This window comes from Ammospiza caudacuta, chromosome 8, assembly GCF_027887145.1.
Source record: "Ammospiza caudacuta isolate bAmmCau1 chromosome 8, bAmmCau1.pri, whole genome shotgun sequence".
In the NCBI taxonomy this organism is placed as follows: domain Eukaryota; kingdom Metazoa; phylum Chordata; class Aves; order Passeriformes; family Passerellidae; genus Ammospiza; species Ammospiza caudacuta.
This window is the reverse complement of record NC_080600.1, coordinates 5,782,623-5,808,494: the sequence shown is the minus strand read 5'-3', so window position 1 is coordinate 5,808,494 and position 25,872 is coordinate 5,782,623. Positions and strand designations below refer to the sequence as shown.

At 43.6% G+C, this 25,872-nt stretch overlaps 1 protein-coding gene across 1 annotated transcript in view; it reads right to left on the bottom strand.

Moving 5' to 3' along the window:
* Window positions 1–314: 314 nt before the first annotated feature.
* Window positions 315–25,872, bottom strand: part of IQCA1 (IQ motif containing with AAA domain 1) — a 103,268-nt gene continuing 77,710 nt past the window's right edge. Inside the window, exons 16-21 of the mRNA XM_058809287.1 lie at window positions 25,495–25,691; window positions 15,932–16,018; window positions 13,200–13,377; window positions 10,099–10,337; window positions 5,431–5,478; window positions 315–410 (exon numbers count right to left, since the gene is read on the bottom strand). Coding sequence (XP_058665270.1) covers window positions 315–410; window positions 5,431–5,478; window positions 10,099–10,337; window positions 13,200–13,377; window positions 15,932–16,018; window positions 25,495–25,691 — 845 coding nt within the window. The remainder of the gene's footprint in view (window positions 411–5,430; window positions 5,479–10,098; window positions 10,338–13,199; window positions 13,378–15,931; window positions 16,019–25,494; window positions 25,692–25,872) is intronic.

The window sequence follows — 25,872 nt, the reverse complement described above, 5'->3', positions numbered from 1 at the left end:
CTTTCTTTTTTTTTTTTTTTTTTTTTTTTTTTTTTGGGGCATTGTGTTTAATGAAAAGCTAAAAATGTGCTAATTTGTAAGTCCTGTTGTGGTAGTGGCATCGGAGGCTTTTGAAATGCGTTACTGACTTGGGGAGTATTAAGGAAAAATTACATTTTGCTACTAGCAGAAAAGTCAATTATAATGTTTCCACACTTTAGAAAATTGCTGATGCAGGATGGGAGTTAATAGAACAGTCAGCTTCACTTTGTGTTACCGGATTTGGGGGGTTTTGCTGAGAAACCTCGGCTTGTTTTTTAATTCTGATGGCAGGTTCAATCCCGGGCTGCCACGGGTGCTGTGAGCCTGGGCTCAGGCAGGCTGGGATGTGTTCCCTGCTTGTTCCCACCTGGAGCTGCCAGCCTGGCGTGCTGCAGAAACAGGGAAATCAGCATCAATGAAGATTTAGTGCTTTGCAGTCCCTTTGATCCATCCCTGGTGGTGCCGGAGCTCTGAGCCTGCTGCACTCTGCAGAAGAGCCCCGAGCACTCATTTCAAACATTTACAGCCAGAAACAGGGGAAGGAGCTGTCCTTCCCCACTGTGCTCCCAGTGCAGCCTTTCCCCCTCATCTCCTGGGGAAGAAAACAGCAGAAAACTTTTTGTGAGCTCCTTGGGGAAGGAGGGTGGCAGTTCTGTTAGAACAGAGTTTCAGTGCTGCTGGTGAATCCCTGTTGCGGTGTTGTGAGGGTCCCCAGGATGAGGTGAGAGATGAGAATTTGACTCCATATTCTCAGGAGGTTGATTTATTATATTATGATATTATATTAAATAAATTATATACTAAAGAAAGAGAAAGGAGACCTCAGAAGGCTGGAAAGGAATGAATAACAAAAACCTGTGACTGATCAGAGAGTCTGACACAGCTGGACTGTGATTGATCATTAAGTAAAAACAATTCACATGAAACCAATCAAAGAGGCACCTGTTGGTAAGTAACTTATGGTAAGTAACTTCTAGACTACATTCCAAGCGATCAGATAATTGTTGTTTATGTTTCTTTTCTGAGGCTTCTCAGCTTCTCAGGAGGAAAATCTTGGCTAAGGGATTGTTCAGAAAATATTCTAGTAGCAAAAGCCCAGGGCTGGAGCTGTCAGGCAGGCAGGGGCAATCCCAATGATCCCATCTCTGGGCTGGCACAGGTGAGGAGAGGAGGCAGAGCAGCTCATGTTCTTCTACTTCCAGCCCTTCCCATGGGCAAGGACACCTTCCACTGTCCCAGGGTGTTCCAAGCCCCATCCTGGCCTTGGACACTTCCAGGGATGGGGCAGCCACAGCTTCTTTGGGAATTCCATTCCAGGGTCTCCCCACTCTCCCAGGGAACAATTCCTCCCCAATATCCCACCTAGCCCTGCCCTCTGGCAGTGGGAGCCATTCCCTGTGTCCTACTCCAGGCATGGCCTTGGGGGCTGCATTTAAAGCACATTAAAATCCACAGGGCAGGAAATTCCTGGGTGTTCCAAAGAGGGGTTCCTGCTTGGTGTGGTTAAAATTAGAGGGTGGGGGAATGAGCATGAAGACTTTTCTAAAAGTCATGTCATATGTAGTTCTCCCGAGTTTGCAGGAAGCAATTAAGGCAATTAATTTATTGGTAAATTATCTGATGATGAAGTACAAAATAACTGCAATGAAACGCTGACATTCACATTAATACCAAATTAGTTACTGTATTATGACTGTTCTTACAATGAATGCCCAGTAATTTAATAGTAATGGGACATTTAAATAATTTAGCTGATCATTCTCTAGATCACTTCCATATATAAATGAGCATGACAGCTTCTCCTCTCAGCTTTGCTGCTGCTGGATTGCTGCCACCTCCACACCAGCAGCCTGGCCCCCTCTTTGCTGTCCCCCAGAGCTCCCCTTTTGTGGTGTTTTCTGGGGATTCTCGTGGCAGGGAGGAATGAATCTGACTCTATGCTCTTAGAAGGATATGATATTAAATTAATTTTATATAATAAAATACAATAAAATTTATTTTATTATTTTTATTTAATTATTCATATTTTATTATTTACATTTTGGTATTTTATTTTCATTTTATTATTCTATTTTAATTTTATTTTTATTTCATTATTTTGTTTTATTTTATTACTTTAAAATTTTCATATTATTTATTTTATTTATTTTAAAATTTTCTTTATTTTATTTATTACTTTATTTCTTATTTTATAAATAAAATTACATATCTTATTACATTAATATTTTATTATTAATATATAATATATATTAATAATTTTATAAATTATTATTTATTATTTTCTTTATTTTATTTAATATATTGCTATACTAAACTATACTAAAGAATGGAGAAAGGATATTTACAGAAGGCTTAACAAGATGATAATAAAAAACCTGTGACTCGCCAGAGTCTGACACAGCTGGCTGTGATTGGTCATTGAGTCAAAACAATTCACATGGAACCAATCAAACATTCACCTGTTAAATAAACAATCTCCAACCACATTCCAAAGCAGCAAAACACAGGAGAAGCAAATGAGATAATATTGTTTTCCTTTTTCTCTGAGGCTTCTCAGATTCCCAGGAGAAGAATCCTGGTGAAGGAATTTTCCAGAAAATGTGACAGAGGAGGGCAGAGCTTTTCTGCTTTATGGGATGGTTTGGGTTGAGGGGACGCTAAATCTCATCCAGTTCCACGCTGTGCCATGGGCAGGGACACCAACCTGGCCTGGGACACTTCCCCATCCCTTTGTCACCTCCTGCACCCCTGGAGCTGTTTGTTGAACCAGCTGGGGCTTCTGGATCCTCTCAGAGAGAAAGAAATGCAAGCAGCCACCAGTGCAAGCTACACCTAAAGGAGACATTCCCTTTTTTTATTTCTTGGTTTTATTTGGGTTTTTTTTGTGTTTTGGTGGGTTTTTTTAAGGGGGTGGGGGGAGTTTTTTTTTTTTGTTGTTTGTTTGTTTGTCTTTTGTTTTGGGTTTTTTTTTGGTTTTTTTGGGTTTTTTTTTGCGGGGGTTTGGGGGGATTTTTGGGGGAGGATTTTTGGCTTTTGTTTTTTTTGGTTTTTTGGGAGCCTTTTGGAGGCAGTTTTTTGGGGAGGTTTTGGGGTTTTTTTGGGGGAGTCTTTTGGTGGGTTTTGGGGTTTTCTTGGGTTTTTTTTTTGTTTCTTGGGGTTTTTGGGGGGGTTGGGGGAGCTTTTTGGTGGGTTTTGGGTTTGTTTTGGGTTTTTTTTTGGTTTTTGGGAGAGTTTCTGGGGGCGGTGGGGGTTTTTTTGGGGGGGTGGGGGAGTCTTTTGGTGGGTTTTGGGGGTTTTCTTGGGTTTTCTGTTTCTTGGGTTTTTTGTTTCTTGGGAATTTTTGGGGGGGTTGGCGGAGATTTTTGGTGGGTTTTGGGTTTGTTTTGGGGTTTTTTTTGTTTTTTGGGGGTAGTTTTTTGGGGTGGGTTGAGGGGTTTTGTGGGGTTTTTTTAGGGATTTTTGGGGGTGTTTTTTGTTGTGTTTTTTGTTTGGGTTTTTTTGTTTGTTTTGGTTTGTGGTTTTTTTATTTTTTCATTTTTAGTTTGGTTGGTTGGTTTTTATTTGGTTTGGTTTGGTTAATTTTATTTTTTGTTGTTTTTTCCCCATGAACTGGTGCCTATCTGGCCAAACCTGGAGGTGTGTGGAAGCTCAGCACCCTCGCTGTGCCCCGGAGATGGATGCTGCCAGTCAGCTGCTCTTGCTCTGCTATTGAGATTGCAGTGAGGCTGCTGAAATATGAGTTAATGGGCTTGCTTACATCCTCCTGAAATGTGCTCCTTCCATCACCCCAGCCCTGCTGTCAGCCCTGGTGTGCAGAGGAGGGCTCTGCTGTCGGCAAGATTGAGGGCAGAATTACCCAAATTAGTTTCCCTGTGCATGAGAGCAGAGATGAGGGGGTTTTAAACACCAAGCCTGTCAGCTCTTTGGAGCTTTTCTGCCCAAGGATGAAGTTAGAAGTGCCCTATTTGATCAATCTGGGGTGTGCTGCTGAGTTTGGGCACCCACAAAGAAGAAGGGATGGGAGGCTGATGTTTGCAGCTGCATGCTGCCATGGATTGAAGCCAGGGGCTGGCAGCTCCTAGTGTGGGTTATCCCACATTATATCCCTCTTGTGGATGTTCCAGCAGCTGGATTTCTGCTGGGGGAAGGGCTGGTGTCCATCAGGAATGCCCTGAGGGGTGCCACAGGGGAGATGGAACAAGAATTCCCTCTGTTGATGCTTGGATTTCCTTGGTGGGGCTGGAGGTGCAGCCTCGAGGTTGGAAGGGTGAAACCATGGGGAGCCCTGAACCAGACTGTGAAATACAGCTAGGAAGGAGCAGAGAAATCCCAAACTGGAGTGGCTCCATCCTGTGTGCTGGGGTAGCCTAAAGGGAGACAATTCCCTTTATCAACCAGACCCATCCAGTTCACAGTGACACAACTGCTTGAATCCTTTTCTGTGCAGTCTGTTACACCCAGGGATCCTCCCAGGCCCTCCTGTGCCTGTCATGAAGGTGCTGCTGCCTCCATCAGCATCCTATGGGGTGTCCCAAAGCTTTAGAGTGTCCTTATAAATCCTTTGCCCTCAAAACTGCTGATTTTTAAGTAAACAAGGTGCATTAAACAACAAACATGTTGCTTTTTATGCAAACAAGCTAATCAGGCATTACTTTCTATGGCAAAATAGATTAAAACCAGATTTTGGTGGCCATCCACCCAAATTACCAGCTAGCTGCTTGGCTTTTTTCTGCTGATACCCACAGATATGAATTTGTCTGTGCTAAGGCCTCCAAAGGTGCAAGTGCTGTTCCTCCTGCAGCTGTGTAAATATCCAGCTTGTGGTGGATTGCACCAAGTGCCTCCTAATCCATCCCAATTAAAAAGCAGTCTTTAGAGCTGTAATGGTTTTATTGAGGACTGTAATGCTTTAGACCCACAGATATATAAAACAGTTAGTTTTATAAAGCATATAGGATATTAAAGTAATGAAAGACATTAAAGTGACATCAATTTTTAAGGAGAGTTACTTGCTGAAATAAATGAGTATGGCCTAAAAGTTGATGGCATGTTACAGGCCTGAGTAATGAACCCTTCTGCCCCCTAAAATCTCTTAGAATAAATAATGCTTGAGCAAGTCAGTGGTCATTAACTCTTTATCCTCTGAGAGCTACATGTTACATCTCATCTGATTTTCTTCCCCTTTTTTAACTTTAAAAAATCCATTCAGAGAGGAATTCTCTTCCCTGGAATACCTATAACATTAATTTGTCATGCCTTCACAGAGAAATAGAGTTGTGACTGGTATGGCCAGGTGAAAAATCCTTGAGGAAGTTACTTTTTCCCTTTTCCTTTCCCTTTCCCTTTCCCTTTTCCTTTTCCTTTCCCTTTCCTTTTCTTTCTTTTTCCTTTTCCTTCTTCATCTGTTGCATGTTCTGCGAGCCACGCTTTCCCCAGCGGGGTCTTGCCATACCAGGCCTGGAGAACGAAAAAAGCATTTAATAAAATAAAATTAAAAAAAAAAAAAAATCCCCAAACCTCTTAAAATCCAGGCTGGCTGGTGGAGAAGCCAAAATGAAAGCCTCAGATCTCTTGAGAACATGATTATCCCAAGAAGTGCAGCAATTGATTGAGCTGAGTCTCATTAACAGCAATACTTAGCTGGGCCATTTGTGTTGCTATAGTTATGGAAATGTTAAATTCCATGATCAACCCCCATTTCCAGAGAATATAGCTCTTGTCAGAGCTCCCTCTGCTCCAGACTTGGCAACAGACAAATCATCCCCTCCTCGTGCCTCTGCAAATCGATGCAGACAGCTTTGATTTCCATGAGGGAGCTCAGGAAGCCAAACAAACCCCCAGCATTAAGAACCTGTTTATTGCTTTCAGATGCCTGCTCACAGGCCTGTGACTTGTAAATGATTCCGCTGGAGCTGCTCTGCACACTTGCCCAGCTCCTGGTGTCAGGGAGGCAGCTCTAGGCTGTGTCAGAGTGATGGGGAATGAAGGATAAGGGGAGGCTTTGAAGGCAGCCCTGGGTGGGAATTACTCCTTCCTTACTCCTTCCTTACTCCTTCTTCCCTACAGGAACCTCACTCAACAAAGTCCTGCCTAAACCAGAGATTCAGATTGTGCCAAGCATTGATAAAATTCCTTCCTGACCATGGGCTGCTATTTAATCTCACATCTCTGCCCAGGTCATCTCCAAGCTCCCTCCCAGTGTGGCATCCTGCAAAATCTGCCTTTTCCATCTGCTTTGCCCCAAACCCTGCTCCCAGCTTGAGCCTCTTCAGGCATCCCTGAAGAATTTGCCTTCTCCAGTGTGTGTTACAGGAAGAGAAGCTGGGAGAAGAGGTACTGGAAGGGAATAGGGAAGGAAAACTCAACATGTCCCTCTCCTGACCCCAGATGGTCCTTCTTGGTGCCACCTTCTCAAGGTGGGCTCAAACATCCACTGCAGTTCTGCTTTAATGATCTGAATTAGCTGAGCTCCTCACCTTCAAAACCCTGATAAGAACATCCTCCAGCCTCCTGGGTGCCCCCATCTGGGCAGGGCGTGGATGGTGGTGGGCAGGAACCCCAGTGAAGTTAAACTTTTGGCTCTCAGTGAAGTTGAATTTTGCTGCCTCAGTCCCAGGCCAAACTATTCCAGGTTTTGGGAGAAGCACAGAGCTGGGCTGTGTTGCTGTTTCTGGTCCTTCCCATGAGAGGGATGAGGTGGGGATTGTGAATTTGGGCTCCCTGGCAAAAGCTGAGGGAAGCTGGGAGAGCCCAGTGATGTCTCTGGCCCTGGATGAGACTCCACGATGCCACAGAGATTTTATTTGCCCCTCAGTTTTGTCTCCTGGCTGTAACACCCTCCAGACCTTCTGTGGGAGGTGGAGAGGGTGGGAAAGCCTTGCCAAGAGCTTTCTGGGAGCTTGGTGGGGTGGAAAGGGCTGTTTGAGCATCTCCCTGCCAGCTCTGGGTCACTGGCAAAGGACTTGAGGCATTTGGCAGCAGAAGCCAAGAGACCCTGGATGTCTCTTTTTGTTCTCTTCCCAATTCTTTGCACAAATATTTCAGTGCACAACAGTAACTTTTTGTCTATTTAGCTGGTGGAGCTGTTCCATGAAATCAGCTCCTCAGACACAGCTAAAATTAAAGTCCATTTATCACCAGCAGCTGCACTGGGGATGGAAGTTACTGGCAGCAGTGACTGATCAGTGTTAAAATATTTGGCTTTTGGAGGAATGATGTCCACAGGCTTTGGAATGGGTTCTTTTAGGTATTTCTGTGGCTGCCACATCCCTGGAAATGCTCAAGGCCAGGCTGGATGGGGTTTGGAGCAACCTGGGATAGTGGAAGGTGTCCCTGCCCATGGAATGGGGTGGAACAAGGTGGGATTTAAGGTCCCTTCCAACCCAAACCGTTCCATGATTTTGGTCCAGTCACTACCAGGCAGAATTGGTGTGGTAAGCTGGCTTTGCCTCTCCAGAAATGTTTTCTGTGTAAGGATTTATATCAACCACCCTGGCGCACTAATTTATAATTTCAAAAAATGGGAATGGGTAATTGGGGCAGAAATTTGAGTAAATGGAAGGCAGAAATCACATTGTCACCAAATTTTGCATTATTTATATCCATTTTGGAACACTGGCAGAATATAAATGTCAGACTGGGAGATTCATGCTTTCAGGGAAGAAAAACCCAAGATTCATCACAGGGCTAATCTTCACTTGGAACACAGAGTTTTAGCTGCCCCACTTCCACAGGGGACACAGCAAAGCAAAGGGAAAGGTCCAGAAATGGCAGTGATTGGAAGCTTGGGAAAAGAGGTTTCTGTGTGAGGAGAGATGGGGATTACTGGAGTTAATTAATGCACAGGGCTATTTTGACAATCCTGCTCCCCTGTGCCATATCACAGGTGCTGCAGCAAGGCTCCATGACATTTAAAAGGGAAACAAAATTCCACCAGATAAAAGGAAATACTTTCTTAAGGGCTGTAATTAAAGCAAGGAGATGATTGCCATGGGATGCTGAGGACAGGATCATTTGAGCTGTGTTCCAAATGAAGGGCTGCCTGGGCACTTTGTGCTGTACAAAACAGGAACATTTTATAGTGACTGGGATAATATTTTCAAGTTAAACTCACACTAAATACTTGCTCTCATGTTTCAGGGTACAAATGGATTACTACTTGGAGCTGGGAATGATGGAGTATTTTTTTTCCTCTTTGCTGTAACACTGAACCATTAGCCTTTCCCTGAGGAGAGATATTGGTTTAGTGAGCAAGCATGAGGAAAAAAAAAAGGGTAATTTGCCAAATATCACAAATTCTGCATGTGTTGAGTGAGCCAAATGGCTCTAAATGGAAATTGGGAAGTACTCAGCAGGGCTGGGAGAAATGTGCACTGTCATTAGGTCAGCAGTGGGAGAAGCCTTGGAGAACACTGTGGGAATCAGCATCCTGGTTGTGGTGGGAGCTGCTGGGGGGAGCAGGACAACAAGGAAACCTCCCAGCCAGGAAAGGTTCCTGGCTGAAATTAGATTACAGGAATTATTCCAAATAATTCCTATAAGCAGTAGGAATTATGGGGCCATGGGATGGAGAAAGCTCTTTTGGGATCTCCTGGAGCAGTCCAGAGGTCTCACCTCACTGGGAGACAGCAGGGCTCTGCCCAGTGCCCAAGGACCTTGTAGCATTTATCAGGCTGGAAGGTGATCCATGGGTACTTGAGGCATGTGTGGAATCACAGAATCCCAGACTGCTTTGGGCTGGGAGGGACCTTAAAGCTCATCCCATCCCACCCCCTGCCATGGCAGGGACACCTCCCACTATCCCAGGCTGCTCCAAGCCCCATCCAGCCTGCTCTGGGACACTTCCAGGGAGCAGCAACAGCTTTTCTGAGCACCCTGTGCCAGTGAAAAAAATACACCTCAAACTCTCTCAGTTCTGCCCTCAGGATTTTATAGCCCTGAGGGATGGAGCTTGAGGCAGAAACTCATTTATTTTAAAGCCTGGAAGGAAAACTTCTAAAGAAATTATTTTTGAAATTATTTAAGAGAAGGGCTTAGAATGGATATTGAATGGCCAGGTGTTTTGCTTTCTCAAGGTGATGTATCCATGCCTGCTGAACACCTCAGCTCTGGAAGGAAAAGGACAAATGCATGGAATTGATGGCCCCTGTGTGTTTTATCCATGCATGTGGACAAAATTCTGCTCAACATGAACAGCAGCAGGTTCACCAAAGCACTCCGCCAGCTGTGCTGCCAAAATAAGGACTGGTTTGGCACATCCAGCTTGGGGGAGATGGGTTTTGGTGCTGTTGAGCTCTAAATCACCTCTCAAATGGTGAGGTGCCAACCCACCAGCACAGTGAGCAGGTCCCTGCACCAAGTGTGGCTGGACATAGCAGGGGATGTGTCCCAGACTGCAAGGCACGATGTATTCTGCTACCATCTGCATGGCAGTTGTCTTTTGTCAAGTGGGCACTTTTCCTTATCTCTTCCACACCCACTCCTCCCTCTGGGGAGACACCTGCTGATAACAGCTATTGAATGTCACTGCATGGCTGATAAGAACTACAGCATCCCACTGGGAGATGTGAGCCCATAGGGAGGAGCCAAGCATTGCTACCCAGATATAATCTGGAGATTCTGGAACACCAGCACGGCTTCTCCACTGGATTCCCAGAGGAACAGCAGCTGCCTCTCCTTCCCCTGGATCTTCAGAGGAACAATACATCCTTCTCTACAGGATCCCTGCTCCAACAGAACCACCCCTGACACTGCAGGAGGGCTGCAGCCACATTTCCAATGGGACTGCCACCAACACCCTGACCCACAGGGTGTCAGGCTGGGTTCTGACTCTGTCAGTGTTGTTCTAGTGTACTGCATTGTTTATTTTATCCTTTTATTTTCTTCCCTATTAAAGAACTGTTATTTCCTGCTCCCATATTTTTGCCTGAGAGCCCCTTAATTAAAAATTTACAGCAATTCAGAGGGGTTGGGGAGGGTTTACATTCTCCATTTCAGGGGAGCCTCCTGCCTTCCTTAGCAGACTCCTGTCTTTCCAAACCAAGACAAATGACAAAAGACGTGAAACAGAGAATTCACCTGGAACGCTGCTTCCTCCTCATTGTACACTGGGTCGTGTCTGGCCAGGGAAGTGACAAATTCAACAGTCCTCAGGGGCTTCCTGGCCATCTGCAGCAGCCTCAGCTCAGTCAGCACAGTGTGCACCACCTCCACAATGTGGCCCTGGGTATAGCCATCTGACATGTGGGCCAGGCAGTTGAGGTTCAGCAGCTTGGTGAGGGTCCCACCACCCTGCAGAATGTAGTGCTTCCATAGGGCTGAGCATCAGGATATGCAAAAGAGACAATGCAAAGACAGAAAATCAATGAAAGCAGGAGAAAGATATTTTATTATTATTTATTTTATTACTGGAACAAGAAAATAAGGACTATCAATCAGGAAAGGCAAAATTCAAAATTTTTTTTGTGTGCTCTCTTTTCTCTTCAGATTTGCAGCATAGGGCTTTTAGGCATGTGTGCTTTTAAACCCTTACTGAGAATTTTTGGTTTGTGCCAGTGCCTTTCACTACTGAATTTATGGTCTAGTTATTCAAAGGCAGGCAGGAAACAATTAATTTAAAGAGGAAATCCTTATTTCCAGAATAAATCCTTATTTCCAGTTCAAATATAATAACATTTTATTATTATTTATTTTGATACTGGAACAAAAAAATAAGGACTATTGATCAGGAAAGCCAAAATTCAATTTTTTTTTTTGGTGTGCTCTCTTTTCTCTTCAGATTTGCAGCATTTGTGCTTTTAAATGCTTACTGATAAATTTTAGCCACCAGTCAGTGTTTCTCAACAAGTCCTTGAGGGCACACAGAGTGGGCTGGGTATGTGTGTAAGAAGGGAAAGAACCACTTGTGTGTGTCCACAGAACCTGGCCAGTGCTCCCATTTGGATGTGCAGAGTTTAATACCTTTACCACCAGCCTGTTTTTATTTCTCTGACCCTCATCACAGCTTATTCCTGCTGAGCTGAGGGGCTCCATGTCCCAAAGGCTTCCAGCTATCAGGCACATGTTTAAAGGTGCAAATTTTCTGTGATTGGGGTTTTGCTGGTTACTTGAAAGGTGAACTTGGTTGTATCTTTTAGCTGTGAACTTCTGTGACCTGATTGATTTCTTTGGGGTTGTGAAGTGGCTGAGATTTTGTTCCCAAAGAATAGGAATAATACCAATTTTTTGCTTTGTTTTATGTTGAGTAAAGCTCTATTTCAGAGAAATTTAGGAGAACTTTGATGTGGTCTCCTCAGGCTTTGCTTTAAAGCATTACATAGAAATATTTGGAAAAGATTAGGAGGATTATGGATAAGAGGTTAAAAAGTTCCTTGAATGAGACATTTTGAGTTCTGCTGTGCCTGAATGCTCAGATGTAGCATGAAGATGTTGGGTGGAGGTTGGTGCTGCTGGAAAAGCTGCCTTGTTCTCCCCTGGACATCAATTCCATGGACTGGAGCCCATAACTATTGACAGCTCTGCTCTGCATTTCTCACTCCAGCAATTTGTGGTCTCCCACTTGCCTCGTGCTTGTGCTCAATAAATATTGGCTGAATCACTAATTCATAAAAGAGGAATTGATGCACACAGGCAGATATTGTGTGCTGCAGCTCCTGGTGCAGGTGTGTAACACAAGGCACTGCCTTGCTGGGTGATTAATGGCAAGAAATCAGTATGGGATTGTGAATCTTCCAGTTTAATGATTTCCATTGTATATTTACTGCTCCCACTGAGCACAGATTGGAATCCTCTGCTCTGTAACCAGAGGGAGGGCTGCAGCACACAGGTAGCTGTGCACTGTGTGTTACAAGTATTTGTTATGTCATTATTTTTCTGTCAAAACAAGTTTCTTTCCTTCTCAAAGGGGGTGTCAGGCACTGAAAACTGACAGCACTGGGAGCTGAAGATCCTATTTCCATAGAACTTCAGGGAAGCTTGGGGCTGAAGAACAAGCCAGGCACTGTCTGAAAAAGGGCAACATCAAAGAATTAAAGCCACACATTTATTCTGCTTTAAAATGCCACAAGTTAGCTTTTTTGGGCATTCTGAAGTGTGCAGTTGAAATCCCTTGAGCTGGCCATTTTTTTGGACTCCAGGTTAGTGGTGACAGTCCCAGAATGTGGCAGTTCAACCCCCAGAAGTGAGCACAGCTCAATTCAGCTGCTGTCACCTCCTTTCTCTGGGTTTTGCTCATGTCTCCTTATCTTTCAGCAATTCCTCGGAGCTGTCACCTAACATGAAACACTTGTTCCCTTGCTTGGTGACCATTTCCCATCCACAGCAGGAAAATGATGCAACCTGGGAGAGGTTTGCAATGTGCTAGGCAGCCAAACTCTGTCCCGGGCTCACCCAGATGTGCAACACCTGGGTGCCTGAGCTGCCCCTGAGGGATGCAGGATGGAACTGGACTGCACAATGTGTTTGTCAGAGTTTTGTAACAAGGTGGCACTGGACAGAGCAGAGAGTGCCTGTGTGCCAAGGTCCCTGACCCAAAGGGGTTTTCTTTTATTGCTGTTTATTGCAGATTTCAGGGTGCTTAAAACCTCAGAACATTGGAGGTTTGTTTTATTAGAAAAAAAACCTGTTTTCCTTGAAAGCTTTGAGTCTCAGTACATGGAATATTCAATGATTTTGACAGAATTTGGGAGGGCTTGTTTATCACTGTAAACATTTGATAGACCAAACATGCAAAATCATGGATGCCTGTACAATTATCTCGTGATCTGTAAGTACAAAAAGTGGAATTTGTGAGAGAGAAAATTTAGTCCTCCTGACGTGCTTTGGTTTTGGAGAGGCTGAGAAGCTGTGTTGTTTGGAGTATGGAGACTGGAAATTCAGAACTGCAAACTGGAACCAGAAATTCAGAAGCAATGTGTTAAAAAAAATTAAAATATAAAATGTGTGCTGAGAACTCATGGAAAAATGTGAATTGGTGGTGAAGAGTATTTTAAATTATTCTCCCAGCTTCCACTTTTATTATTTGGCCTTTGGAGGAACCTGTATTGATTTAACCTACATTTCCAGCACTTGAGACACACCAGGGGCATGACTTGAGCTGAAGGGCAGTTCTGAGGATGACCAGGCAACAAGCAGGGATTTGAAGCACTGGGGTTAACCCCGAGGATGACTGAAATACTTGCCAAATCTTGTCAGGTAGTCAGGCTTTGAGATGAGAATGATTTTCTGGTAGACTTTGCAGAAAGGTCCCACATTGGCATCAAAGGGTCTCCTGGTGGTTCCCACGAGCAGAACCCTGTCCTTGGGTTTCAGAGTCCTCAGGAACTGGGGCAGCAGCCTGGCCAGGCGCTTGAAGTTCACCTGCAGCACGTGGGAACAGGAGAAGGAAAGAGTTGTTAAGGATGATGACAGCTCAGAGCTAATGAGCTGGAGCTGGACCTGCTGCCTGCAACAGGATTTTGGGGTTTTTTCAGTGCTCTGGTTGTATTTGGTGTGAGCTGGTGAGATATCAACACAAGTAGGAAGATTCTGCCTCCTCAAATTCAGATAAACACTTGATTTCTGCTTCTGTTTTTGTTTTGGTTTGTGCCAGTGCCTTTCACTACTGAATTTATGGTCTGGTTATTCAAAGGCAGGCAGGAAACAATTAATTTAAAGAAGGAAATCCTTATTTCCAGCTCAAGGAGAAATATTGCAGGGACCTGCACACCTGATGAACCTCGACAGGTAGAAAATTGTAACCTGGTTTGGAATCCTCCCAGCTCTTGGAGGTTATGATTTTCTGACTTCTAAGTGTGAAAAATGCACTCCCCTTTTTTTTGCTGTGCTTTTAAACTTTGCTGAGGCTCTGAGAACAAAGGTTCTGGGAGCTCAGGGTTCATTTCTTTGCAATAATTTACTGCTTGACTTTGTAACACATTTTTAACTGCTGCTTACAGAGCAAATGAGTATTGAGCACAACCTTTTATTGGAGAACCTTTTATATCAAATATTATTTATATTTGATAATGTTCAAGTGAATATTGGCTGGAGAAGCCTCACCAGATTGTTGTGGTGTCATTAGTATTAATCCATAAGCTTTCCCACAAGTTTTGGGGTAGAGTAGCACTTTTTTTCTCCTAAATAAGCTTGTCTTAACACAATACATTTGGTGGGCCATTCCTTTTCTTCTCATGGTCATGCTGTGCATTTCTGTCACCCTGGGCTGAGCACAGTGACTGATGCTTGCTTTGGCCTCTGAAGGCTGAGCTTAGCTCATCTTTTAGGATGGGCCTGCTCTAGTGGAAGATGTCCCTGCCCTGCAGGAGGTGGAACCAGGTGAGCTTTAAGGCCCCTTTCAACCCAAACCATTCTCCAAAATTCCAGCACTCTGCCTGTCCTCTCAGGTCCATGCTCTCTCCTCTAAGTGTTGGGTGTGCTGTGAACAATTTGGGATGTGTGGGATCCCAAGCCTGGAGCCAACAGACTCCCACCAAGGGGGAAGGTCTTGGGATGGGTACCAGGGCCAGAGACCTGGACTCTGAAGTGGGCAGGACAAGAAAGTTTTCTACACAGATGGCAAAGCAAGCAAGGATCATGAGTAATCCAGGCCATTTTGGGCCCCTAATCTTAATTTTAGTCCCCATCTGCATTTTCTGTCAGGGTTTGAGCCCAAGAGAAAGCTTCCCTCCCACTGTGGGGACCACTAAGGGTCCCTCTGATGCCTTGAGAGGCTGCCCTAGAACAGAGGCTGGAGAGAGTTACAGAATAAAGCAGGGATTTATTAAAAGGATCTCCTCAATTGACACACCTTGGGCAGCACAAGAGCCCAGAGAGGGCTACACCCAAGATGAACCAAAATGGTCACAAAATGGGATGACTGGTCATGGGCTCTCTAACTTTTAAAAGTTCTGCTCCATTTGCATATTGGAGTTAATTGTCCCACTACAGCTTTAGGTTATCAAATCTCATCCTTCTTGTTTTTCTCTCTCTAGCCCACATTGTTTGTGCTCTTGGGCTGATATTTGGATCATTTGTCCTTGGTGCCCAGCTGGAGCAGGAATTGTTTTGTCTCCCTGCTCTGTGCACAGAGCTCAGCATCCCCTAATACGCAGCTCAGACCCACACACTAGAGCAGCACAGAATGTGAAAAATATAAAAGCTCAAACCTGAGGCATCACCCCTAAGGATCCCTGCACAGCCACCACCTCACCCAGCCCTGGCAGAAGGAACAGCCCCAGCCAAGTTTGGGTTGCCTTGTGCTGCCTTTCCAAAATACATTCTTGTGACCACCCCACAGACACCCTAAGAAAAAAAGGTTCAATTTTTCACATAAAGCTCTAATAGCAAAATATTCTGCAGGCAACAGGAACTGGGGTGGTGTGGTTGCTGCGAATATGGGGCAGAATTTTAATTTTCTTTCCAATGGGGAAGCCCCACAGGAGAGGAAGGAATGGAAGCAGTGGCATTAGGACTCCTGAGAACCCAAAGAAAATAATCTGTAATTGTAACTATTTAACACAGGCTCATTGTTTTTGCAGTGGAAATCTATCCTTGTTACTTTATTGTTCACTTTGGCTCCATCCAATTTCTCAAATTAATAGAGCTGAACAATTTAAGCTCATCTCAACTTTTAGCTTTTTGCCTCATATTTTGAAATTCTCCATTATTCCCTTTTACTTTCCAGGGCACTGATGAGCAGTGACTGGACTATTTTTAAATAAAGCGAGGATAGGTGGAAGAGAGAAATGTGACCTCTTGGGGGCTCTTAAGAAGTCACAAGACTTTCTTACAAGCTAAAAAAAAAAAAAAAAAAGTTAGTGAGACAAGCTATTATCAAGCAAGCTTTGGCAGGTCTGGCCATAGTGGTATGTGCTTTGTGTGGGCTGTAGTGCAACAGGAGAAATTATCTGCACTGAAATAAAGAAGAATTCACCTCATCTTCTCCCTTCGTTGCCCCTTTGGAATATATTCTCTCTGTGTCTCCAATCCACACCACTGAAGGCTGCAATTCCTTGCCCACCTAGGAGAAAAGGCAAAGAGTTGATTAAAGCAGCTGCAATTTCATACCTGGGAGCCTGTCACTGGGCTTTTGTATCCAGATTGCAGCAGCTCAATTAGCCTGGCTCATTTTTTATCCCTGGGAATGTTGAGCAATCACAGATAGCAGTGCTTGGCAAATCCAACTCTTTCTAGTTAGGAATGGAGCATTAAGAGCCCACCCCAGACTGGATCATTTTGTCTGTTATGCTTATCTTTAATTTCTCAGCACACATTCAGTTGTGCTCCTGCAAGAGGAAGCCTGGATTTGGTGTTCAGTGGAAAGTCATGGTCCAAGGGCAGCTTTAGGATCCCACCCTGCTTTTCTGGATGGTGAAACAGGCAAGGCACGGCTGCTGCATGAGAGGGAGGGCACTCTTCATTAAGCAAAACAGTTTGTCAATCTTCTGGTTGAAACATTTAATTTCCAGTGAGCCCAAGAATTAAATTTGAAGGAGTGGGGGGGGAGGGGGGGGCATTGCCCAAAACTGGTTTTTCCTGCTCCAAAGTGGGAGGCTCGATACCCCTGGTTCACAGCAGGATGGCAGCAACGCTACAGGCTTTTTCCACATCCTGCACTCTTCCCCATTGCTATAGAAACGCCAGAGGCTGAGCCATTCCAGAGGTTTAGACACTCTGCTGCCAAATTTTAATCACTTTCCAGTGGCTCTCAGAGTTTGCTCAGCAACAAAAAGTGACGGCTCGAGGAGTCAGCGGTAACGAGAGAGAGAGAGACAGGCACAGCTTCTTTCTATCCTGCCTTTTGCTTTTTTTATTTTTTTTCCTTTAATTCCCCCTAGTTGAAGCTGCTGCTTCCAGGAAGGCAGCTGACAAAACCCAGGGGCTGTGTACATCACAGGCTGCTGGCTGATTGGCAGCCAGGCAGGAGGAATTGAGTTGTGAACAGCACTGCAGCTCATTTTGGTGGCTGTGCTTCAAAGAGTGAGTGTGGGAGTGCAGGAGGGGTGGGCTGGGGATGGGAGAGAGCACGGGGAACAAGGGCTGGTCACTTTGTTTGCTGTGCTGCTGGTGGGGTGAAGTGGGAGCAGTGCCACCTTCAGTGTGTGACACTTTGATGGTGGCAGCTGGTCAGTTCTAGAATATGTCAGGTGATACCTCCAAGTCCAGTTGGACTGTAGAATCCTGGAATGGTTGGGGCTGGAAAAGATCTTAAAGCTCATCCCATTCCACCCCTGTGCCACTGTCCCAGGGTGCTCCCAGCCCCATCCAGCCTGGCCTTGGACACTTCCAGGGGCAGCCACAGTGGCTCCGGGCACCCTGTACCCGGGCCTGCCCACCCTCACAGGAACAATTCCTTCCCAATATCCCATCTAAACCCACTCTCTGTCAGTTTAAACCCATTCCCCCTTGTCCTGTCCCTGCAGGCCCTTGTAAATAGCCTCTCTCCCTTTTTCTTGTAGCCTTTTAAGGCACTGGAAGTGATGCCTCAGGTTTGAGCTTTTATATTTTTCACATTCTGTGCTGCTCTAGTGTGTGGGTCTGAGCTTCATATTAGGGGATGCTGAGCTCTGTGCACAGAGCAGGGAGACAAAACAATTCCTGCTCTAGCTGGGCACCAAGGACAAATGATCCAAATATCAGCCCAAGAGCACAAACACCGTGGGCTGGAGAGAAAAAAACAAGCAGGATGGGATTTGATAACCTAAAGCTGTAATTAGACAATTAACTCCAAGATATAAATGGAGCAGAACTTTTAAAAGTTAGAGATCCCATGACCAGTCATCCATTTTTGTGACCATTTTGGTTCATCTTGGGTGCAGCCCTCTCTGGGCTCTTGTGCTGCCCAAGGTGTGTCCATTGAGGAGATCCTTTTAATAAATCCCTGCTTTATTCTTTATCTGACCTCTGTTCTTGGTCAGCCTTCACAGGGGCACTAAGGTGACCCCCAAGCCTTCTCTTTTCTAGGCTGGACAATCCCAATTGTCTCAGCCTTTCCTTGTCGGAGAGGTGCTCCATGCCTCTGGTCAGATTGGTGGCCTCCTCTGGGCTTACTCAACAGGTCCATGTCCTTCCTGAGCTTTTTCCTTTGGTGGATGGCAGAAGCTCAAACATTTAATGCTAATAGTGAAGATGGAAAAAAATAAAACCAACTTATTTGAAAAGATATCACATTCATGGGGAGCTGCTGCAGTGGGAAACAAGGGCGGGGAAAGGTTACAGAGGCTACAAATGCTGTTGGCAAATGTTGGACACTGCTGGTGTCTCTCTTTGTCCTTCTGGTGGGGTCACCACAGGCTGGGAGGTGCAGGTATTCCTTGTTTGGCTTGGAGATGGTTTCTGTGCTGAGCATCCTCCCTGAAATGCAGCCCCCTGAGGTCTGAAACCAGATTATACCTTCCTTTTAACTCTTACAGGATAATGCTCAGTGTGGTCACATCTTTCATCTTCTTTGCCCCCTTTGTTTCTCCACTAAGTGGAAATAGAATGAATAACCTCAGTTTTGGCCCCTAAAGAGAGAATTCCCTGTGTTTTCTGTTTTGAGGCAAAGAGCTAAATGGAGAAAATGGCCTGCATGTGTTTGTTGCCCAGAGCAGCTGTGGCTGCCCCAGGATCCCTGGAAGTGTCCCAGGCCAGGCTGGACATTGGGACTTGGAGCACCCTGGGATAGTGGGAGGTATCCCTGCCATGGCAGAGTGGCACTGGATGAGCTTTAAATCCCTTCCAACCAAACCATTCCATGATTTGTCAGGTGTTAATAGACACTCATATAACCCAATTCAACACAGTGTGTTTGAGCCTGGCTGTTTCTTCTTGGGAATCCAGATGAGACCCCCAGAATCCACTGGCATCTAATTTAAATTGTTGGCAGATCTGTAGCTGCCTGTATATCCCCCTGTGAAATGCTCCATTTGAATTATCCACGGACAGTTTGAATCCATGGATAATTAAATGCACTGTACATAATTAATTTGTAATTGAAATTTTATTAGCTTCGCTGCAATTCCACAATTTGTTGGAGCTGCCAGCAGATGGCCCCTTAACCCTTCTAATACCACACTGAGTGAGATTTGCTCTTTGGGAAAATCATTATGGGGAAAAAAAAAATAAAAATCCCTCTCATCCTGCTGTCAAGAGTCACCAAAGATCAAACAGCACTTTTGAAAGCCTTGGGTTCAGCTTTTCAAACCTGGGAGCCAGAGTTTAACAGTTAAATTGTTACACTTGAAAATGCAGGAATGTGATTCTTGCCCAGGACATATTGCACAAGGCTCCTCCAAACTTGAAGGATTTGATGGAATTTTTTTTCTGAAGGCCCAAGATTTTCTGGAAGCTCAAGTTATTGCTGAAAAACTTAGTGCTCTGTAGTTTATACCCCCAGAAATGCTGCACTGAAAGCTGTGATCAGACCTGATCAGCCGGAGCATCACCAGGTAAATATTCCTGTGCTACAGAGATGATGCCACTGCATTCTGGTTTGTGAGGCAGAAAATGACTTGAAAAGGATAAATTTAATTTTTAACCTTAGGGTAACACAAGTTCAAGCTGCTTTCTCACAGAAATAATTGCATATTTGAGCACTGTTTGATACTTAACACTTCAAGGATCTAAGAATTCCAGCAGGCTGAGCTGCACCAAGAGCAGAATTGTTTTGGATGCTGGAAGAAACACTCATTGTACTGTTCCCAAATTTTAGCTGTGGTGGGAGAGTCTTGTGGCATGGAAATGCTAAACACACACAGAATTCTGTCAGTGTACCAGGACAAGCTCCTCAACCTGCCAGAACAATGGTCTGGCTGACAATACAGCAGTGCTTATGAACAAATGAACACAAATCAGTGGGAAAAAATTAAATTAATGGCAGACTTCAAAATTCTGTTGCCTCTAAATGCTGGAGTTGTATCATTTAATCTAAATAAACTGCATCACATCCCTTTTTTGGGTGTAACACTTGTACAGTCAGCTCTGAGTGGCTAAAGAGCAGACCCAAAGAGGCTGATAAGAATCCCCCAGCACTGATGGTGCTGAAATATTTCTGGACAATATTAATCTCTGTGGCCCCGCACAGCTCACACCGAGCTGACACATACACACAGAGCTCCCCTGCTGGCATTTCCTCCTGGCCACCTCTCCCCAACCTTTCAGCCTGGCCAGAGCTGCTCTGCGGAGGTTTCCCCAGGTGTGGCTCGGGGCACAATGAGCTCTGTGTGTGCTCTGTGCCCGCAGAGGGGATGGCTCCCTCTGCTAGTGATCAACCCCCTGCTTGGCATTTCATTGCCTGCAGCTAAAGCTCTGAACTACCTGCGCTGTTGTGTCACTGGGTTGGGCATTCTCCCCTCTGCCCGTGCTCCTTTCTGAGTCTGATTTTGCTTCCATGCCTCCTTCCCTGCCCTTCCTTGCATCTTTCCAGGATTTTATGGGGACATAGGAGAGCCAATTGGCACAAGCTGGCAGCTCAGGCTGGGAAATGGGGCTTAATTGGAATATTCCAGGGTGGAATATTTCAGTTAATATTGAAATATTAAATAAATAATAGTTCATTAAATTGTTACATAGAAATTATAAGTTTTTACATAAATATTACATAGAAATAAAGAAGTTTTAATATTGAAATATTAAATAAATAATAGTTCATTAAATTGTTACATAGAAATTATAAGTTTTTACATAAATATTACATAGAAATAAAGAAGTTTTAATATTGAAATATTAAATTAATAATATTTAATTAAATTGTTACATAATATTATATTATTATTGTATTATATTATAATGTATAATGTATAATTATTATTGTATATAATATTACATCATACATATAATATAATATAATATAATATAATATAATATAATATAATATAATATAATATAATATAATATAATTCTATAATACGATAATATATAATTATATTAAGATATATAATATTATAATATAATATTATTATATTAAGATATATAATGTGATTGTATTTTATTTTATTTTATTTTATTTTATTATTACACATTAGAAATAAATAAGATTTAATATTGAAATATTAAATTAGTAATATTTCATTAAATTGTTACATAATATTACATTATTATTGTATTTTATTATAATGTATAATATATAATTATTATTATAGATATTATATAACATATATAATATTATACATATTATTATAATATTCCACATTAGAAATAAATAATATTTACTATTTAAATATTAAGTAAATAATATTTCACTAAATTGTTGGGTAATATTACATTATTATAATATTATATTGTAATGCATAATATATATTTATTATAATATAAAATATTATATATTATACATATTATTATATTCCACATTAGAAATAAATAATATTTAACATTGAAATATTAAATAAATAATATTTCATTACATTGAAATCATTACATATTACATTGAAATAAATAATATTTCAGTATTATTTTATATATGATATTTCAATATTCATTTTATAATAAAATACATAAATATATTTTATTGTAATAAATAACATTACAATGTGGAATATTCTGCTTCATGCTTCAAGAGTGAGTTTTCTTTTGGGGGGGGTAATTTCTGGGAAGTGCTTCTCTGCTCGACACAGATCCTCCCCTTTTTGCTGTGAAGCAGAGCTGCCCTGGCAGGATTTGCTCAAGCTTTGTGTTTGCAGTCTCTTTCAATAGTTTCCCTATTCAATATCCACCTCCCTTCCATCTCTGAACAGGCAGATTGAAACGCTGGTGTTTCTGCTCTGCTATGAGAAGTCATTTCCTCTGGATGACATTAAAATGCCTGCCTGGAGTCACACTCGAGCCTCTCTTGGATCAGGGCTGCTGTGTCTCCTGTGAGTCCCCTCCCTGAGAAAGGGAGGGGGGGAAAAAGAATTTTGCTTTTGCATCTGAAACAAATTAAATTTTCATTTTTTCCCCAATCCTATTCACTTGTTTAGGGCGTCTCCCACCAAACAAGTACCAGCAGCCAACACTTCAGTCATGGAGGGAAAGTTTCCTCATGGTCATTTTATGCTCTCCAGAGTTTCCTTTCATTACAGAAACTCTTTTGTTTGCACATAGGACAGGTAATCAAAAGTGTGAGGTAACTTCACCTATCCCACAGAGCACCATAAATCCTTATTTACTAAATCCTGGTTGTGTGGATGAGAATTTAATAGGCAAAGAGCTGTCATGTTTCCTGTCCTTCACTCACAGCTTGCAGTGCCAGGTCTGCATTTTGCTTGACTAACTCTCCATAAAGGCACTTCTGGGAAGCTGGAGTACAAAGCTGCCATGACAACAGTTGCTGTTTCCAAAGAAAAGCTGCCCAGAAGTGCCTGATTATGGAGATTTGGGGCATTTTCAGTGATCTCTGCACACAGGGCCCTCAGATGGGGGGTACTGTGATGGGTCAGGTAAGACTGAGAGCTGAGAATATTAAATATAAATTATCAGCTGCAAGCTACCAACAACTTCCATGGTTTGTCTGCCACATGTGCCACTGTCCAGTGTAGTCTTACATTAACCAAATAAACAGATTTTTGTACCATGGTGGAAAATGAACTTTTTGGGGAGGGCAGTTACCAGTGCTCAGCTTTCTCTTGTCAAGGAATTTGTTTTGAACGTGTCTTGTTTCCTTCAGCTTGGGTAGCAGTAAATTCCTGCAGGATATAGGAGATTCCTTGTCCTTTAGCTCCTCATAAAACTTTCTCCTTAATACACAAACAATTTTCCTTGTCGCTACCTGTGCCCATTTCTTCTTGTCCCATCTCTGTGCACTCTGGGCAAAGTCTGACTCTGTTCTCTGTGTTATCCCATGAAAATCCTGAAAACAGCAGCTAAACTCCCTCTCACTCCAACTTTATTTTAGCCCCAAACAGCTGGATTTGGCAGTCCAGTTGTGGTCTCATAAATGCCCAATAACAGGGAATAATTAATTATTTTAAGGTGTTTGCTATATTCCTGCTGGTACAGGCAGGTATTTGGCTGAGTTAGTGCTGCTGGACTGGAGCAGAGAGAGGGGGGAACGAGGCACATTTGGCATTGTCAGGAATAAAAAGGTGGAAATTCTGTGGGGGCAGGATTGTTTCCAGCCTGGCTCTGAGAACCTACAGGCTCTGAGCTGAAATGCTCAGCCATGGGGACAGCAGGTGAAAGGAGAGCTGAGACCACCACAGGAACTGGGAATGCAAATAGAGCACAGTGGATTTGGATGCTGCTAGGACAGGCCAGACTGGTTTGGGTGGGAAGGGACCTTAAATCCCATCCAGTGCCACCCCTGCCATGGCAGGGACACCTTCCACTGTCCCAGGCTGCTCCAAGCCCCATCCAACCTGGCCTTGGGCACTTCCAAGGATGCAGGGGCAGCCACAGCTGCTCTGGGCACCCTGACAGGGAAGGATTGAACACCCAGGAAAGAGAAACCCTGTGCTGTTCAAGCAGCAGGGTTTGCAGCAGTGCTGCAGTTGGAATAAGTCACCTTTTGGTAAGCAAGGGTGCCAGGGATGCTGTATTTCCTTTGCTGTGCCTGCTCAACATTCCTGTGAGAATTTATAAAATTAGAGGGTTTTGGGAAAGCTGTAAGAGGTGTGCTTATTGTGATTGCATAAAACTACTGTCAATATGCTTTTACTTTATGTGATTAGTCAAACAACTTTTAAAGTAAGTCGCAACATTAAGTTCTTAGTCTGCTGCCTGAAATGTAAACTGATGGCATCTTCCCATTGTCATAACCATGTAATAAAACTGATGCTAAAAAACAAAACAACTCAAGACACGCTCCTAGCAATCCCATCCTGTTTGTGATTTGTACATAACCCACAACCAACAACACATTCCCACTCTGTCTCCATGGCTGCTGCAGGTAAATTTATCCTGGGCTGTGACAAATATGATCCATCACCTGGGAAAGCCTCAAACTGGGGAAACACAACAGCCCTGGAGAGCTCTGATTCCATGGGCTTGTGAGCGACTCTATCCCAGGAACTCATGGGGGCTCACCAAAGTGTCACTGTCCTTTGCAAGAATTTAAGTAGAGGGAAATAAGCTTGGACTGCTCCCCATGGTTTTGAGGAAGGAGTTGGAGAAGTGTTTCCAGTTATTTTTAATTAATGTGGGAAAATGCAAGGGTTTGAATGTACCTGCAGCACACACGAATACGTGACGTGTGTGTATATTCTTATTAAAGTGTATAAATACACATCTTATGCATGCTCCTCTTATTGTTCATAGTATTTATATGCAAGTATCCAAAAAATCCCTTGCTATCTTCAGCTGGAACCTTGTCCAGGAGTACAAAGGCTTCCCTCATTTCCCCTGTGCCCAAAGCCCTTGTGCTCTGGCCTGCAGCCAGAGCTGAGCTCTGCCATGGGTGAGGGCACAGACATGGAGTGCAGAAAGGTGAAATGTGCAGAGAGGAGGGGCTGCTAGCTCAGGATCATGGCTCTGAATCGTGCCAGGGAGTGCCAGGCCCAGTGCCAGTGCCACGGCACCACAGGTGTGTGATCACAGCACTGCCACTCCTCCCTTGGCACCACCTCCTCAGGGGTGGCTTTGCTCACCTGTCACAAAACCTGCTCCAACACTGGATTCCATGAAATACAGCTGATAAATCCCCAGCAAGGCCAATTTTAGTAGACCACTGGCACTGGAAAAATATTCCCTTTGGCTTTTTCCTAATTTTTTTTTTTTTGTCTGGAAATGTTTACCAGCTCCCATGCAGAGCAGAAATACTGAGCATTTAAAATCTGGAAGAAATCTTGCCAGGATAGTGTATTTTTTAATTTTTTTTTTTTGGAGGAAGGTTTGGGCTGTGTTCTTCACAGTTCATATGCCTGCTTTCATTTCCAGACTTCTCATACATTTCTGTTCCTATAATCCTGAACCAGGATTCCTTCTTTTGAAGACCTTGCTGATAGGTAAACAGAGAGCAATATAGGGGAGAGAGCTCTTGTCCAGCAACAGCCCCAGAGAGGAAATTTCTGACCACCCCCAGCCTAGCATTTGATTAAATGCTGCGTGGCAAGCATTCCTGGCTGATGTGCACATAAACAGAGAACAGAATTTTCTTTATCTGTGCTGCTTTTCATATTCAAGGTAACACAAAGCTCCCATAAATCTTAATGTGAAAAATATGGCTGCTCCCAGTGATTTCTCCTGGGGCATTAAATCCTCTGCAGAGCTGCACACACTGGCTGTCAACAAGTGGTTTCACAGAATCACAGAACCATTTTGGTTGGAAAAGACCTCAAAAATCAAGTCCAACCTTTGACTTATCACCACCTTTCAATTAGTCTAGAGCACTGAGTGCCACGTCCAGTTGTTCCTTGGACCCACCACTCCCTGGGCAGCCCTTTCCACCAAGAAATTCCTCCTGAACACTTGAAGGCAGGGAAGGAACTCCAAATTGGGCTAAGCAGCTTTGCCCAAGCTGTGTATGTTGCTTGTTATGGAGGAACTACCATTCCCTGTTTGTCCCACAAAAGAACTGGGCCACCTTTGTAGAGAATTGCCCACCTTGAGAATCATGTGAAGCAACATGATGAGGCCTTCCTTGCCTGAATAATTCACAGTGTTGGAAGGAGTGAGGCTGAAGAGGTTGGCTCCTGCTTCTGTGCAGATGGCATGGACCAACATTTTCTTTCCAACACCAGCAGGTCCTGCCAGCAGCAGGGATTTCACCAGAGGAGCATTCTCATGGACAGTTTGGGAACCTGTAAAAAGTCATAAGGCATTATTATTGCTTTCATTTAAATCTGCCATAAAGGTAATGGAATGATTCCTCCTTTTTTATTCACCATAAATAATTGATAACATGAATTAATTGTTTCCTTCCTATGGCATGAGTGCTCTTGAGTTCAATTCTGTATAACCTGAGCTGAGAGCCCAGCAGAT